General features: G+C 39.6%; 2 protein-coding genes across 13 annotated transcripts in view; one reads left to right on the top strand and one right to left on the bottom strand.

Annotated features, from left to right (window-relative positions):
- LOC127359885 (GTPase IMAP family member 9-like) overlaps positions 1-17,300 on the bottom strand; it is a 111,876-nt gene that overhangs the window by 26,792 nt on the left and 67,784 nt on the right. The gene's annotated exons all lie outside the window — the stretch shown is intronic.
- Positions 10,955-16,798, top strand: LOC127359886 (uncharacterized). 2 transcript variants are annotated; one of them, XR_007883025.1, is made up of 2 exons: positions 10,955-11,149; positions 16,151-16,798. XR_007883025.1 is itself a non-coding variant. In XM_051394208.1 (2 exons), the coding sequence occupies exons 1-2, from the start codon at positions 12,081-12,083 to the stop codon at positions 16,391-16,393; spliced, it is 873 nt and encodes a 290-aa protein (XP_051250168.1). In that variant the 5' UTR covers positions 12,009-12,080; the 3' UTR covers positions 16,394-16,798. The 2 variants fall into 2 exon arrangements, 1 of the variants encoding a protein (XP_051250168.1); XM_051394208.1 differs by lacking the exon at positions 10,955-11,149 and adding an exon at positions 12,009-12,710.

Raw genomic sequence — 17,300 nt, 5'->3', positions numbered from 1 at the left:
AGACAGAGAGAGAGAGAGAGTGAGAGACAGACAGACAGACAGGTGCACAGCAACAACAGTATTGGCAATGGCAATCTAGCAGGACCATGGCAGGAGGCTCCACCAGGATCCATGAGAACCTGTGAGATGAGAAAGCACAAGAACTCCGGGGAAGAAGTGAAGTTAGTAACATGCATTAATGGAACATGAATGAGTGCAGAAAGAGAGAGGAAGAGAGGAGCTCAGTGCACCATGGGAAATCCCCTGATAGTCTAGGCCTATAGCAGCAAAACTAAGGGATGGTTCAGGACTCACCTGATCCAGCCCTAACTATAAGCTTTATCAAAGAGGAATGTCTTAAGCCTACTCTTGAATGTGGAGAGGGTGTCTTAACTGTCCCGTTGCCACCGAGCTGCACTCCTGCATGGGCACAGAAATTGTACAATAGCCCCCTCCAATGGCCAGGAAGCGCTGTAAAGTTTGAGGAGGACAATATCTTAATGATAAAAAGTTAAATTCGAAGGTGATTAACATTATTTTAAAATTCTATGTGGAAATTATGAATAGAATCATTGGAACAGGTGAAGGAGGCAACTACTGTGAAACACCTCCTAAAACCAGATATAAAAACTATCTTACTGGAATACAGGTTATATTTGTAATACTGTCAGATGAAATACACTTATTGAATTTGCTTCCAGACCTGAAATACAGAATTAAAATCAGGTTCATTGCATACAAATAGATAATACAGTATTTACAATACAGAATATGAGTGTAGTAAGTATTAAAAATGTATGTAATTTATCTTTTTTTTTATTAAAAAGCTAGATAAAGAAAGATGTGTAGTGTCTGTGGAGGGAGAGGATAATGTCAGTCAGAGACTGTGGGGTGCAGGACTTTGTTAATGAGGCCAGCTGCAGACAGGAACTATGACTTTTGGACGGTTCCTTTATACCGTGGTCTGGGTGAATACTCAGTTCTGATTGGCTACTGGGTGTCCATTAATACCTGATGTAGAACACCTACTAAGTAGTTTCAATGAAACTGTCTGTTCACCGTTATAAATTAAATCTTGCCCCATATCATAATAATAATGAAAACTGAAGTTAATGCAAACTAAAGTACATCAATCCCTTTGGAAACTAACTGAAACTAAAATGAATTGAAAACAATAACGTAAAATACAGCCTTAAATGAGGTTACTATTTGAAAAAGTTACACTTTTATTGTGTGAAACTCCCTCTCAGTGACAGAGTCCAGGGAAACACGAGGATGAAACTCCTAAAAGACTAGAGATACATACTGTAACTCAGGCTGCTTTAGTCTCATATTAGCTTCGGCTGAACTTTAGTATTACTGTTTGAGAATAGATCTCTTCACAGTCAGTATGAGACTCAATCTCTGAATGATGACCGTAAAGCATGACTCCTTTATCATGAGCTTTATTTCACCTTATTTACACATTCTTGACAACCTGTGGCACTGCTCAACATTTACTGATCATCTTGTACATTTATTAATATTAACACCAGTGAGGTTTGCTTTATTTAACATTATGAAACAGAGGACATTAAAGCACACACATGATGTTAAAGATGAGACCACAAAGTCATTTCAGTTGTAGGTGACTGAGTGACATCATACACAACAAACCAACACATTGAATGCACAAATTATCAATAAAATCAAGTCAAACAGCATAAAAAGATTACACAACAACTTTCAACTTTACTATAAGCCATGATTCTTTACAAATTGTGGCAGTAAGCTGTTTTTCACAGTCAGCAACTCCAGCATGATTTCTACCTGTGCTGCTTCTTCAGATTAAAGGAATCAAACTGCTACTGAGTGTTTATTGTGAATCACAGGAAGGGAATGTATAGTATTTGTGACTGAAGTTAATGCTGACAGCAATCATTCATCACATATCAAAGAACAGTTAATCTGCAACAGTATGGAATCACAAAGTCAAAAAGTTCATTTGTAAAATAGGTTCAAAATTTTATACTTTTTATGTCAAAATCTGTTCATGTAATTTCTTGAGACAATAATGCAGCCCATCTTTAAACAACTCATGCATCACCATTTGGAGTATTTGATTGCTTCTCTCTGCTTTCTGTCTAGCTTTTCTAAATTTCTCTTAGGTTTTATTTTAGTTTTTTCACTTCTATTTAATGAGCTGTCCTTAACTTTTTCTCCTCCTCACTATCAGCCTTCATTTCCCTCAGTTGTTGCTCAGACCTTTAATTTTTTGTCTTCTCCAGTTCCTCTTTACGCATTTGCTCTTCTTTCGTTTAAAGGATTCGTTGTTTCTCCTCTTCAATCACCTTCTCTGCCCTCTGGAACATTTCATTGGTGTAATGACTTCCTCTCTGATGCTGTTGAGTTGATGTGTGAGTTGAAAAACATCCAGATATTTTGTGAAGACATGTTCCTGCAGAGCTTTGCTTTCCTCCAAGAATTCCTAAATCGGTTTCCCTTTGAGAACATCGAACGATTCCTCTTCGGAGATTTCCTTATTTTTCTGTACAATCTGTTTCTCTTTGTCTGTCTATCTGTGTTTTCATTACCTGCAATCAAAATGACACTATCAATGATGACACGAGACGTTACTTAACAGAGAAGTCAAAAGTGTCATTCATACCTGGGTGTGAATAAAATGGATGGAATGTTTGCATTAAAATACATTTTGTTCATCGTACTCATGGGAACACACAATAAAAGATCAAATTAAAGTAATATAATTACAAGGATATAAACTGAACATGCAAAACACCAAAGGCACCAGACTAACTCACTAGGATAGAAAATCTGAGGATATTAAAGATGGAGGTGACAAAAAAAACAAAAAACACAATAGACCAATGTCACCTGTGTCACCACTGATGATGATTATAAATATATTTGCATATTTACTTACCATATTTATTGTTGATTAGGTTTCCAATGGTTGAGATAAATTGTCCAGCTACAGTGAAGACAGGACTGAATGAAGATTCTGCAATGAAAATGTAACTTCTGTAAAAATGATATATGATTATATTAATATTATCAAGGAAAAATACTTGAAAGTATTAAAAGTAAATGAGAGTGCAGAAGAATGTCCCCTGTGACTGTTCTGTTATTCCTTAGAATATTATGACTCCTGCATTAATGTACAAACAGGATTTTACATATTGATTTACCGTATTGGGTGATTAGGTTTCCCATGGTGGTAGAGATCGTAGAGATGTGTTGCTACAGTGAAGTCTGGACAGAAAGTTAAGAGTCTGTGTGCAACAATGCTTCTTTTATTAAAGCATCATGCAACAAACCACACCCATAAACCACAGGGAAGACTAGATGTGTTTATGCGTTCACAGGCTGATTTATACAATGATCGTAAATGGAAAAGTACTGACAGCAATTTGTGTCTTCGAGTCCTATTCTGTCATTTTTATTAAATTCAGTCCTGCTTTAATAAATAGAACAAGAGGAGCTGACGATTTTGCTTAATGTCCCACTTCCAGTGTTCAGGCGAATTTTACTCTTACTTAAGTATGCATTACACTATGCCAAATCATAATTACAATTTTAGTACAATTTAATGTCTATCCAAACCTTTCATTGACATTCTTATAGACACTTGGCAGGGACACAGAGGAGGTGGAGGTGCTGCAAAGTACCCCAAAGAACTGCCTGCTGCCCTGAGCTGTAGACAGAGTGCGTAAACACACTGCATTATTTCAAAATTCCTGCTTTATCTGTATGTTATATATATTTCGTTAGTGTGATGCATTTATACCTTTTTTCATTTATCAGAGAAATGTGCCTATATAATTTTTTAATAAGGCACAAGGAAATTACTGTTTTTTAATGTATTTATTTATTTTAGTATAACAAAACATCATATTTTATTCATTAACTCCTCATATGTTCTGTTTACACAAATCTTTGTAGACTGCACCTTCGTCAGTCAGCTGCTGCTTTCTCCTCAGTTTGCTGTGTAGCTGCTATAAAGTCAGTGTGGCTCTGATCCCGTCACAACCTGCATTGAACTTGAACTTTGTTATCAGAACAAGCTAAATTGATCTTTGGATCAGCATTTTGCAGAATTATGTTTGAGCTTATCCTCTTTATTGCCATTGTCTTTCCCTGCTAAGTTTTCCCTTTCATGTGTGGTCTTTTAATCAAACAGTTCCATGATTGACAGGAATGATTTACAGCCTTGATAGTCCTATTTTATTTTATAATAGGATACAGCTTAGATATCCAGTTGTCCTGTATTTCCATGGTTCCTTTTATCAACTGCAAACAGCAAACCCTGTTCACCCCTCCCATCAGCATTTACAAGAAATGCCTACAGTTCTTTTAAATTGCCAAATATACAGTGTATATATAGTGTAGCCAGCCCTTTGAATTGGAGTTGTTAGTCTCTATATACAAAATAATGTTAAATGTTTGCAGAAGACCTTCATTTGTAGAACTGAGAAAAGAGACTTTAAAGTTGTTTTGTGGTCCAGACAAATGAATTGTAGGCAGAATACTGGAAATGTGTAAATTGTGTTTTAAATGTTATTATGCCTTATGTCTTAAGTTATATATCAACATAAAATTCTTGAGCTCAAACTTGACCTTTGACCCTCATTCGGAAGTCAAGGTACTCTACCTTTGCATTGTCTGCATAATAATAAGGGGCTATGCTAAGACAAAAGGCATTAACTTCTACTTCCATATAATACACCATACCATATAATATAATATAATATAATATGAATGAAAATTAATTAATGTGTATTTGTACATGTAATTAAACTAGTAGTTACATTTTGCAGAATCCTACAAGTAGCATAGTGATTGAAGTAGTTTAATTACTTTCTTTTGCCATTTTTGTGTAGCTAACTACTGAAAATGGTGTCTGCCTTACAAAGCCATCTCCACCAACATTTTACCGTGATATTAAAAGCTGGCCTAAAGGAGACAAAGTGGAGACACAGACTGGAGAGAAACCTCAACACCAACAACACCAGATATCGTCTGTGGCAGGTGATCCAGAAAATCACAAGCTACGAAAACAATTCCGCCCCCATCATGTGTGAGGCCTCACAACCAGAGGAACATATTTTATGCTCGCTTTGTCTCCTCAATAAAGAGTCAGCTGTAAAGATGACTACTCTTGAGAAAAGTTGACCGGCTCCTGATAATAACCCTGGCTGATATCTATATCTGAAACAACAGCTGTAACTACTTTGTTTCTTACTTGTGCTGGAGATAGAACGTTTGAGAAATTTGTCTTGGAATACTTTATAGCGTTTTATAGCATTTATAAAACAGTTTGTTTTGAATAGGAAGCAATGGTTCCTGCCGTTGTAGTTCTACTTTTACTATGTAGCAGTTTGCACAATAAAACATTCTTTATAATTCATATGTTATATATTTCTGTAGGTCCAAGAAACCTTGTAGTAATCAAAGCCTCCTATATAGACATGGTAAGATTAAAATGTTTATATGTTATATGTACTCCTAACAGTAGAATAAGCCACTATAGACCTATAAAGGCCTACTCATGCATAAAAACAACAGAAAAACTGTGATACACTGTGAAACTGTCTCAAGGGCTCTATTATAAATATTGTGTTATTATTATTGTGTCAATCTAAGTCTAACACTTGTGATCAGACTTAGATACAAAGTCCAAAGTCCAGTATTACGACATGGAGCACAATAACAGGCTCCTTACAGGATAGGATAGAAAGATCAAAAGCCAAAATCTGCAGTTCTTATGTAATTAAATGTTCATTAAGTAACTGTTATTATCACAAACCTGGCACAATGAGGAAACCAAAAACTGGAATGTGAATGTTAATAAAGTCACAGCAGCCAGTTCTTCTGCTGCAGTCCTTCATCACAAAGTCAACAATGGTTCTAAATAGTTTTGAAGTAAATATGGAATCACTTTGTTAATAACATGTAACACTTGGAGTAATGGACTACTGTCCTCTGCTTCCCTGTCTGGCCAGCCTTTCCTGCTCAGACCAGAAGACTGAAAAACAAGAACGAACAATTCATGCTCTATTCATAAATAAATTGTTCAGTGCAGTTCCAGAAGACCTTTTGCATCCTGTAACCCTTTAAGACAGTAAAAACTGGTCAAGTTAGGGCCACAGTGTGCCTCAAATGAAGTGTTTGTTGGAGCCTTTAACTGAAAGCCCCTCCCACCCCATCTTTACAACTTTCGTGTGACATACAATATAAAATTAAATAATAATAAAATCCTAAAATCCAAAACACCAAAAATTAAATAAAAAACGACCAAAAAGTACAAACAAAGTAGCCAGTGGTAGATGACTTTATTAAATGGTGTTGTCATAACCCGGCTCCGAGGCCATGACAATACGGAGGAGGACACAATAGATGGCAATATGTTTGTGAATGTATTATACTTAACCAACTGAGACAATAAATAAAGCCGGGACAGGGTTTTATCCTTCAGGAGCACCTGACCCAGGTGCTCCAAATCCGTACACTGCTGATGGTACCTTAAAGGACACACAGTAAAAACAATAACTGGTCCATCACATCAGCACATCAACATGTTAGACAAGGACCGTCACAGTGTGATGAGGCCTTTCTCAAATTAAACATCATAAAGACCACAGATATGGTCATTGATTTCATAAGGACATCATCCCACCCACCATCTCAGACCTTCATTGAAGAAATGGCATTGCATTTGTCGAACAGTATAAATATCTTGGAACAGTCATTGATAGTAACTTAAAATCTGATGCAGTCTGTAAGAAAGGACAGCAACAATTGTACTTCCTTAGGAAGTTAAATCATTTTAATGTAGACAGGAAAATAACTGTCTTTTATTGAATCTGTTCTTACTTTTTCTGTTATTGCTTGGTAGGATAAAAACCACCTCATCCACATTGTTGAGGTTTCTTGGAAGGTGATAGGTGTCAGCAGGTTCTCTGTAAAGCCAGGTCTATACTCGACCGTATAAACTACCCCTTGCACCTTGAGCTTGAAACTCTTCCATCGTGCCATAGCTTTAGAGCACCATGGCTGAAGTGCAATAGGAGTAAAAACTCCTTTGTGAAATAATCCTGCTTAATTTCCACATTTAACTTTAACTTGTTGCTGTTGTATTATGTGGTTCAGTATATTGTAGGTAGGGAAAACATTTTTGTACTTTTGTAAATTTGTTTTTGTCTGTACTTGTTATGTTGTGTAGTTATTTATATCATGGCCCTGACTGCAAGTCAAAGTTCCTATCTGGGATAATAAAGTGATTGAACTGAGCTGATATAGGCTAGGAGCTTACGATTTTGCTTAATGTCTCACTTCCAGTGTTCAGGCGAACTTTACTCTTACTTAAGTATGCATTACACTATGCCAAATCATAATTACAATTTTAGTACAATTTAATGTCTATCCAAACCTTTCATTGACATTCTTATAGACACTTGGCAGGGACACAGAGGAAGTGGAGGTGCTGCAAAGTACCCCAAAGAACTGCCTGCTGCCCTGAGCTGTAGACAGAGTGCGTAAACACACTGCATTATTACAAAATTCCTGCTTTATCTGTATATTATATATATTTCGTTAGTGTGATCCATTTATACCTTTTTCATTTATCAGAGAAATGTGTCTATATAATTTTTTAATAAGGCACAAGGAAATTACTGTTTTTTTATGTATTTATTTATTTTAGTATAACAAAACATCATATTTTATTCATTAACTCCTCATATGTTCTGTTTACACAAATCTTTGTAGACTGCACCTTCGTCAGTCAGCTGCTGCTTTCTCCTCAGTTTGCTGTGTAGCTGCTATAAAGTCAGTGTGGCTCTGATCCCGTCACAACCTGCATTGAACTTGAACTTTGTTATCAGAACAAGCTAAATTGATCTTTGGATCAGCATTTTGCAGAATTATGTTTGAGCTTATCCTCTTTATTGCCATTGTCTTTCCCTGCTAAGTTTTCCCTTTCATGTGTGGTCTTTTAATCAAACAGTTCCATGATTGACAGGAATGATTTACAGCCTTGATAGTCCTATTTTATTTTATAATAGGATACAGCTTAGATATCCAGTCGTCCTGTATTTCCATGGTTCCTTTTATCAACTGCAAACAGCAAACCCTGTTCACCCCTCCCATCAGCATTTACAAGAAATGCCTACAGTTCTTTTAAATTGCCAAATATACAGTGCATATATAGTGTAGCCAGTCCTTTGAATTGGAGTTGTTAGTCTCTATACACAAAATAATGTTAAATGTTTGCAGAAGACCTTCATTTGTAGAACTGAGAAAAGAGACTTTAAATTTGTGATCCAGACAAATGAATTGTAGGCAGAATACTGGAAATGTGTAAATTGTATTTTAAATGTTATTATGCCTTATGTCTTAAGTTATATATCAACATAAAATTCTTGAGCTAAACTTGACCTTTGACCCTCATTCGGAAGTCAAGGTACTCTACCTTTGCATTGTCTGCATAATAATAAGGGGTCATGCTAAGACAAAAGGCATTAACTTCTATTTCCATATAATACACCATACCATATAATATAATATAATATGAATGAAAATTAATTATTGTGTATTTGTACATGTAATTAAAGGAGCTATGAGGGAGGATCCACAGGGAGCAGTCTTTTACCGACCGATGTGCCCCTTTATTGGACACCAGTTGTTTGATTGCATGCTCATAGGACTCAGTGCCTGTTACTTTCTTACTATTTTGTTCACGTCGCCTAAATACTTTTTTGGCGTTTTTGAGCACTTTTTATTTGCACGGGTCTCCATGGCGACGGGGAGTCGCATTCTTTACATCCGCGACCAGATGATCGCCCTGAGGTACCCGAGCATCCTGACCGGAGAGAGACCCTCCATACCGGAGGAGCTGAGGACGAGACGGCGAGGCTGCAGAGCGGGGGTTAAACGGAGGATGAAGAAGAGGAGCTTTAAACCCTACAATTGGGCTACACGAGCAGATACCGGACTCCAACGTCACCATGCCCGGCTTCCAGACGGTTCAAGCCGACAGGGACAGCACCGCGACCGGTATGAAGAAAGGAGGGGGACTGTCCGTGCTCATAAACAACAGGCCGTGTAACGCCGGGCACGTCTGTGTGAAAGAGCGTCTGCAGCCCGGACATCGAGCTCATCGCCGTCGGACTTCGTCCATGTTATCTGCCACGGGAACTTTCCAGTGTTGTCGCCATCACTATATTCCTCACAGTGGTCTTCATCATCACCATCACTGTTTACATTTATGATGTCTTATTTATTCTCCTGTACAGCACTTTGGTCAACTTTGGTTGTTTTTAAAGTGCTTAACAAATAAAGTTGGATTGGATATATATAAAATATATATGATCATATTATAGTCAGAGACAGCAAGAAATACTTTTTACATCATTTATTGTCATTTCCATTCAGTCACATGGAGCTGATAATCCCTGAGTTGGGTTTGATATAAATTACATCATTTAAATTTTCCCTGAAACTTTTAGCCTAATTAATATTTCTCAATGTTCAAAAGACACCACAATCATATTCTCTGTTATTCAATTATGAATTTAAAATCACAATAAATAGCTCCAGATGCACATCATGAACAAATGATATAAACACATTCTGCCAGTAGAAATGATTCCTGTGCCTCTTCAGTTGAGCAGTGCAAGCTTTTCTTTATTTATTTTGTGGTGTATCGATGCAGTGTGATGACTGTTTTCTTAATTTATTATAATACTGAGAGAGGATTCCCATACAGTTAGCTAACAACACTTTCTCACTCCCAACTCATCGAGGACTGTTGTGTAGTCAGTGGCCATATATGCAACGTCCGGTTAGAATCACAAAATTAAGTTTGAGTGGTTAACATTGTGAAACTTTGGGGACAACAGTGGACAACAGTGTAACTTACGTTATGTACCTACGTAACTCAGCCAAATTAACACACATACGCTACCTGAAAGAAATTGTTTACTTTTGGTTTCACCAATGACACAAACATGGTTAAAGTCCGGCTTATTACATTACAGAGACACCTACAGCATCATACTCTGAAGCAGCAGTCCACTGACCAAGCTGCATTTGAATACTTGAGAGTGAGACCCGCTTGATGATAACTAAGACATTGAACACAATAAGAAGGTCTTAAAAGGATAGGTCTACACCTTGGAAGACAATTATCAAACATTAAATTATCTAAATTAATATAAAGTAATCATTAAGTAAAGGTTATTGTTACAAATCAGACCGAATGAGAAAACCAAAAACTGGAATGTGAGTGTTAATAAGTCAGAGCAGGTAGTAAATCTGCTGCAGTCTGGTATAGCAAAGTCAAGATCATTTTTTAACTTTTAGAACTAAAGATAGCACTGATGGTAAAACCATAATAATCTGTTTGAGTAATTCACAGCTTTTCTCAGCTCCCTCTCTAGCCTTCCTTTGGTGTTTTTCATCCATATCTCAAATTTGCTCTTTGATTTCTCTGTCACAATCTTCCTTAACCTTATTAATGTCAGCCTTTGCTTCCCTTAATTCTTTCTCAAACTTTTCCTTTATTTTCTTCTCCAGTTCCTCCCGCTCTTTGCGCATTTGCTCTTCTTTCTCTTTCAGGATTCGTTGTTTCTCCTCTTCAATCGCTTTCTCTATGTGGGAGAGAAACAGGATTTGGGGGTAATAAAATAGATGTGCCCCTGGTCAAAAGGTTGAGTTTATGATAGGAAGAGCCAGGGGGAAGTCACAGATCAAAAGACCATTTGGTGAGAGAGACCTGGATTTACATGAGTAACATTTGCAAGACAAACAGGGGGTTTCATTGTTTGTGATGTAATGAGATGCACTGAAATGTATATAAGGGAGAGCATTTTGGAAGTCGAGAGAGAACATCCATGACGTGACCTTCTCTCCATGCAGCATGAAGTAAAGTGACTTGATTATCACACCGGCTTGAAAGTTCTTCAGAGACTTAGCACCTCTCAACTTTGGGAAGAATTTCCACGACATTTTGGCGACGAGGATGGGATGGACGTGTCGCTGATCAACCCCTGGGTCTAGACTGAAGGTAAAACTGCAGTAGGGAGATTTCCGCTCCGACAAACGGAGGACAGGATCCCGCCGGACGTCAGGCCAGGGTTGTGGACAGCGACCGCTCCATCTTTTTTGAACAGTGAGTACGGTGTTTTGAATCAATTCATGTGTGGAAAAAGCCTAGGTAGACAGCATTTTCCTGAGTGGTTGTGTTGGGTCTGTACAAGTCCAGTATCTGAGGGGTACTGGCCCAGTGTCTGAGGGGCACTGGCGTTTCCCTGTAAGATCCTATCGTGGTATTGAGCTGGAACTCATGTAAATGCCAAAGGAGGTGTTGGAACGGAATATAAAAACAAAAAAAAGAAACATAAAAAGGATAACCAGACTTGTGGATAAAAGTAAAATAAGTAGAAGTAAAAAGTATTAAGTATATAACACTGGGTGGATAGTAACCCACATTAAAGTGGCCCTTAAGTGAAGTATTAGAGTGTAATACAATGAGGGCGTATGTGTGAAGGAAAGTAAAAATATAAACTTCGTGGTAATTCAGTCAGTGTCTGGTATACATGCTATACCCAAGGGTGCGTTGCACTGAACGTATGTGTCATACAAACCACCTGGCTGATCTGTATTACTCAAAAGGTTTTTGTGTGATTGATAAGATCCAACTACATTTTGGTGTGGAAAGATCAGAGTGAAAGAGAAAAAGTGTGTGACTGATAAGCCCAGAGAAGTTCAAAGCATAACCGTTCAAGTGAATCTGTGGAAACATGGGGAATAAACAGGGGAAGTTAATGTCTTTGCCTGATCCACTTACAGGTCCTGCTAAATTAATGGCAGAGAAATGGGGTAAAAGCGTGGTGGGGGATGTTCCACTGTGGCACCATGTGACTCAAGATGTGTTTCCCATTGTAGGTACACTCAGTACAGATTGTTTAAGAAGGTGTAGAGTAATGTTAGAAGAAGGAATAAGAGACAAGAAAGTAGGGAAGGAGAAAATTAACTGGCAGGTTTTCCAGAAATGGGAGAGAGAAGCAGAAGTGAAGGAAGCTAAGTCAGAAAGGGGGATAATGGTGAAACAAGAAGTAGAGGAAGAAGGTATAGGCAAGAGTGAAAGGCTAAAAAAGGTACGTAGGGCTAAAGAGAGGGCTCTACCTCCTCCATATGCTGTCTCCACAACATCTGCAAAGCCTGCCTCAACACCATGTTTGCATAAAGGGGAGACCACCCCCGCAGACTCTGATGGTGAAGAGGAAACAGAGCTATTGTATCCTGACATCTCCACCCTATCCTTGGGCCAAACTCCAGAGGACAAAGGCCAGGGTGGCCATAAACTAACTATCTCTGAACCCCCTAAGCAGCCTGGGTGCACCAACCCCAGGACAGCAATGACAACCCCACAACAACAGAACTCCTGGGAGGGGGGAGGAACAGAGGTGTTTGTCTACAGGCCATGGCAGCCAGATGAGCTGAAGGAAGTTGCAGGGGAATTACCTGACCCCCAAAAGGCTGGAGGTGAAAAAATGGATAACAGCAATGCAACAACCCAGGCCATGTGTGGAGGGAGTGTCCTAACGCAGGGCCCCACAGACAAAGGGGACACGAGCCAGAGGAGATGTGGCCCTATGCACCACCGAGAGGACTTGCTGTGCATTCTCCAGGATTCCAGGCAGAGCAACCATAGGAGACAGTGGAGGCAGGTCAGAGAATTGAGCAGCACATAAACATAGTGATAGGGACAAACACACACACAGACACATGCACACACATAGAAACAGATGCAGACCATGACAAACCTGTTGTTAAATATCAGCAATACGTACAGTTAACATTGGATTCTAGAACGCCCCCTAGGTTGACTCTTACTGTGCATAGAGTTAAAGTGACATTCCTTGTAGACTCAGGAGCAGAGGTATCTGTAATCCAAAGTAAAGTAATTCCTGAAGCCCCTAGAACAACAAAACGTCTAAAAACGATAGGTGCATCAGGTATGCCATCATTTGAACCAGTATCTGATCTATTATCGGTCAGTTTTGGGGATTACAGGGGAGAACATCAATTTCTCCTTTCTGATGTATGCCCAGTGAACCTTCTGGGTAGGGATCTAATGTGTGCTTTGAGTATTGATGTACATTGTAATCCAACAGGGATAAAAGCAACATCAGTTATTGCGGGTCTGTATCATGTTAGGACTGTACATACACACATACATAGAGTCAGACTAATGCCTTTGACAGTTGAAGAGGAAGCATTGTTATCAACAGTACCGGAATGTTTGTGGGCTAAGAGTAAATTTGATTTCGGGGATATAAAGGGAGCAACCCCTGTTAGAGTACAGGCTAAATCAACTTTTAGACCATGTAAAAGACAATATCCGCTTAGTCCAGAAGCTGTTGCGGGCATTGCTCCGGTCATTCAGGCGCTAATAGATCAGGGTGCCATTGTGGAATGCCCTAACTCACCATGCAACTCCCCCATCTTACCTGTTAAGAAACCAAATGGGTCCTGGAGACCAGTTCAAGATCTTAGGGGTATAAATGAAGCTGTGCAACATTTGGCACCGACTGTACCCAATGTTACAACATTAATGTCACAAGTGCCATCAGGGGCTTGTTGGTTTACAGTAATTGATTTGGCTAATGCATATTTCAGTATTCCTGTTCATCCTGACTCACAGTTCTGGTTTGCTTTCACCTTCAATGGCAAGAGGTATACGTGGACGAGAATGCCACAGGGTTATGCTTCAAGTCCAACATTGTTTTCTATAACTGTAGCTGAAAACCTGTCACATTGGCAGCCGCCATGTGGAAGTACGCTTGTGCAGTATGTGGATGATTTGCTTGTATGTTCAGCTACAAGGGAGGATTGCCAAAGGGATACAGTGTCATTGTTCTGTTTTCTTGCAGATAATGGTCATAAAGTTTCTAAGGATAAGGTGCAGTTAGTGTCGCAATCAGTGCGTTATCTGGGTCATATAATTACACCAGAGGGTCGCAAATTAGGTCCGGACCGCATTCAAGCTATTTTGGATGTCCCAAAACCAACAACAAAAAAACTAATGATGTCATTTTTAGGTTTAGTAGGCTATTGCCGTCCATGGATTCAAAATTTTGCGGAGATCTCCCAACCCCTGTATGACATCACTCACGGGGGTAAACACCTGGCCATGACTGACTGTGTGACTTGGACTTCTGAGGCAGAAAAAGCCTTCACTGACTTAAAACAGACTTTATCTAGTCCTCCTTGTTTAGGACTCCCAGATGCTACCAAACCATTTAATCTGTTTGTGTCTGAGAGGGATGGATTTATGTCAGCAGTCCTGACTCAACCCCATGGGGATAGACAACGACCAGTAGGTTATTATTCCAAACGATTGTCTATTACTGAGAGGGCTATGGTGGCATGTCTAAGAGCTGTAGCAGCCGCTACCGAAGCAGTCTTAGCCACCGCTGACATTGTTGCTATGTGCACACTAACTGTTCATGTTCCACATGCTGTCCATTCTCTAATCCTTCAAGCTAAAACAGCTCACTTGACACCAGCACGGATATTACATTGGCAGAATGTTTTACTAACCATGGCGCATGTCACTCTAAAGCGCTGTACTGTCCTTAACCCTTCAACCTTACTCCCTACAGCTGATGATGGAGAACCACATGCATGTCTGGAGGTGGTGGACACAGTATCACAACCAAGAGATGCGCTTTTCGACACTCCACTTCCTAACTCTGATTCTGTTTTCTTTGTAGATGGTTCTGGCATGAGGCATCCATCAAATGGATTACCAAGTGTGTCCTATGCTGTGTGTAATGAACATGCAATTGTTGAAAGTGCCAGACTGCCTAACAACCTCTCTGCACAGGCAGCTGAATTATTTGCATTAACCCGTGCTTTTATTTTAGGTGCAGGACAGAACATCACAGTGTATACTGACTCCCAGTATGCATTCAATGTGTGCCATAATTTCCATACTTTGTGGAAAAATCGAGGGTTTCTTACTTCAACAGGAAAGCCTATTGCCCATCGCACTCTCATCATTAACTTGTTGTCTGCATTGCTACTGCCTGTCTCTGTTGCAGTATGCAAATGCCAGGCACACACAGGAGCGACTGATCCGGTGGCACAGGGAAATGCGTCTGCTGATGAAGCAGCAAAGGCTGCTGCTCTTTCGCCTGTCTCCCCTATTTTGCAAATGCCCCTTTCTGTCCAGGATGATGTTTTTTCCCTTAATGATGTCTCTTTGCTTCAAGCAGGAGCTGACGCTGGGGAGAACGCCCTCTGGAAAAGGAAAGGGTGCACTAAACTCATGTCCGGAGTATGGGTAAACCCCAATGGGTTCCCAGTACTGCCGAAGTCTATATTCCCTTTCTTGGCGAAATTGACCCATGGGCCAGATCATGTGTCAAAAGGGGGGATGTTAGATATTGTAAATAAATTTTGGTATGCACCAGGGTTTTCTACTTTTGCTGAAAACTTTTGTAAAAAATGTGTTATTTGTGCTACGAACAATGTAGGAAGAGGAATTTCACTACCTCTATCAGCCCATCCTAAACCTGAAGGACCATTTGAACACATGATGATGGACTTTATTGAGCTCACTCCATGCAGGGGATATAAGTATTGCCTTGTAATAGTGGATATGTTTTCAAAGTGGATTGAATGTTTCCCATGTAGACAGGCAACTGCTGTCTCAGTAGCAAAGGCGTTGCTGAGGGAAATAATTCCAAGGTGGGGACTTCCATCAAAACTAAGTAGTGATAATGGTCCTCATTTTGTGAATCGTATCATTCAAAGTTTATCAGAAAGCATCCAGGTGAACCTCAAAACACACTGTGCTTACCATCCAGCTAGTGGAGGTGCAGTGGAAAGGGCTAATCAGACCATAAAAACAAAGTTAACCAAGTTAATGGCTGAAACGAAGTTGTCATGGGTTGAGGTACTGCCTTTAGCCTTAATGTTTATGAGAGGCCGCCCACACAAGACAACTGGCCTATCACCACATGAGGTAATCACTGGCCGTCCCATGAGAATGACTAACACTCCTTTCCCTCAAAATAGGTTAACTCTGACTGGGATGGATGACGAAATGGTAACATACTGTTGTGCACTTAACCATGTTCTTAAGCTTATCTTTCCTAAGGTAAAAGCTGCCCTCCCTGATTCTGCATCTGACCAACTGCACAACATCCAGCCAGGAGACTGGGTAGTGGTCAAGGATCTGAGGAGGAAACACTGGCATCAACCCCGGTGGAGAGGACCATATCAAGTGCTGTTGACAACACCAACCGCTGTCCGGATAGCTGAGAGGGACACGTGGATCCATGCATCCCAGTGCAAAATTTTCCCTGATAAGGAGACAACCTCCCGTTTGGGAAATGATTAGAGTTGTGGCTAAAATTCTCACCATGAGCGTGATGGCTGTTGCTTGGTCATCATTCCAGCAACAAGATGAGAGCTGGCAACAAATGGGGTCCAAAAGGTCCCATAAATCAACAACTATACAGGACTCAGAGGGTATAAGTGGCATTGGCATGTCACCTACGCAGGATCAGGAGATCCCAGAAGAAGATGACATCCTCAAGATAAAACAACAGATGTGCACTCACATGTATGCGAGCCCTCCTGTACAGATGGATAGGGGTAATTGGAGGAGGAATTACACCAGTCTATGTGAAAATACCTTTGGAACAAAGTAATGATAATGAAGAATGTTGTACCATAGCAGATTGGGCCCCAGGAAATCCATACAGTGAAAGTGATGAAGATGAAGTATTGGTATAGTCAGAGTGATATAATGTGTTTTTGATTTTTCTTTTTGTTTCTTTTGTATTGTTCGAGGTTAAAAGAATGTTTCATATTAACTTGTAATTTTTAATCATTAGTAATCTTGTTAAAATGTTTAAAGGAAATGTTGTGTCTAGTTGACACGTTGTGTCAAAAGGAGGGAATGTGGGAGAGAAACAGGATTTGGGGGTAATAAAATAGATGTGCCCCTGGTCAAAAGGTTGAGTTTATGATAGGAAGAGCCAGGGGGAAGTCACAGATCAAAAGACCATTTGGTGAGAGAGACCTGGATTTACATGAGTAACATTTGCAAGACAAACAGGGGGTTTCATTGTTTGTGATGTAATGAGATGCACTGAAATGTATATAAGGGAGAGCATTTTGGAAGTCGAGAGAGAACATCCATGACGTGACCTTCTCTCCATGCAGCATGAAGTAAAGTGACTTGATTATCACACCGGCTTGAAAGTTCTTCAGAGACTTAGCACCTCTCAACTTTGGGAAGA

Source organism: Dicentrarchus labrax, unplaced genomic scaffold (assembly GCF_905237075.1).
Source record: "Dicentrarchus labrax unplaced genomic scaffold, dlabrax2021, whole genome shotgun sequence".
Classification (NCBI taxonomy): Eukaryota; Metazoa; Chordata; class Actinopteri; family Moronidae; genus Dicentrarchus; species Dicentrarchus labrax.
Note: the sequence above shows the minus strand (reverse complement) of the source record. Positions and strands in the feature narration are given on the sequence as shown.

What these genes read in the sequence shown, in the direction of transcription:
- LOC127359886 (XM_051394208.1), top strand. Translation starts at nt 12,081, where the DNA reads ATGGTGAAACAAGAAGTAGAGGAAGAAGGTATAGGCAAGAGTGAAAGG. An exon ending in ATAGGAGACAGTGGAGGCAG is followed by an intron (nt 12,711 to 16,150) that starts GTCAGAGAATTG and finishes ATCTTTCCTAAG; the next exon opens with GTAAAAGCTGCCCTCCCTGA.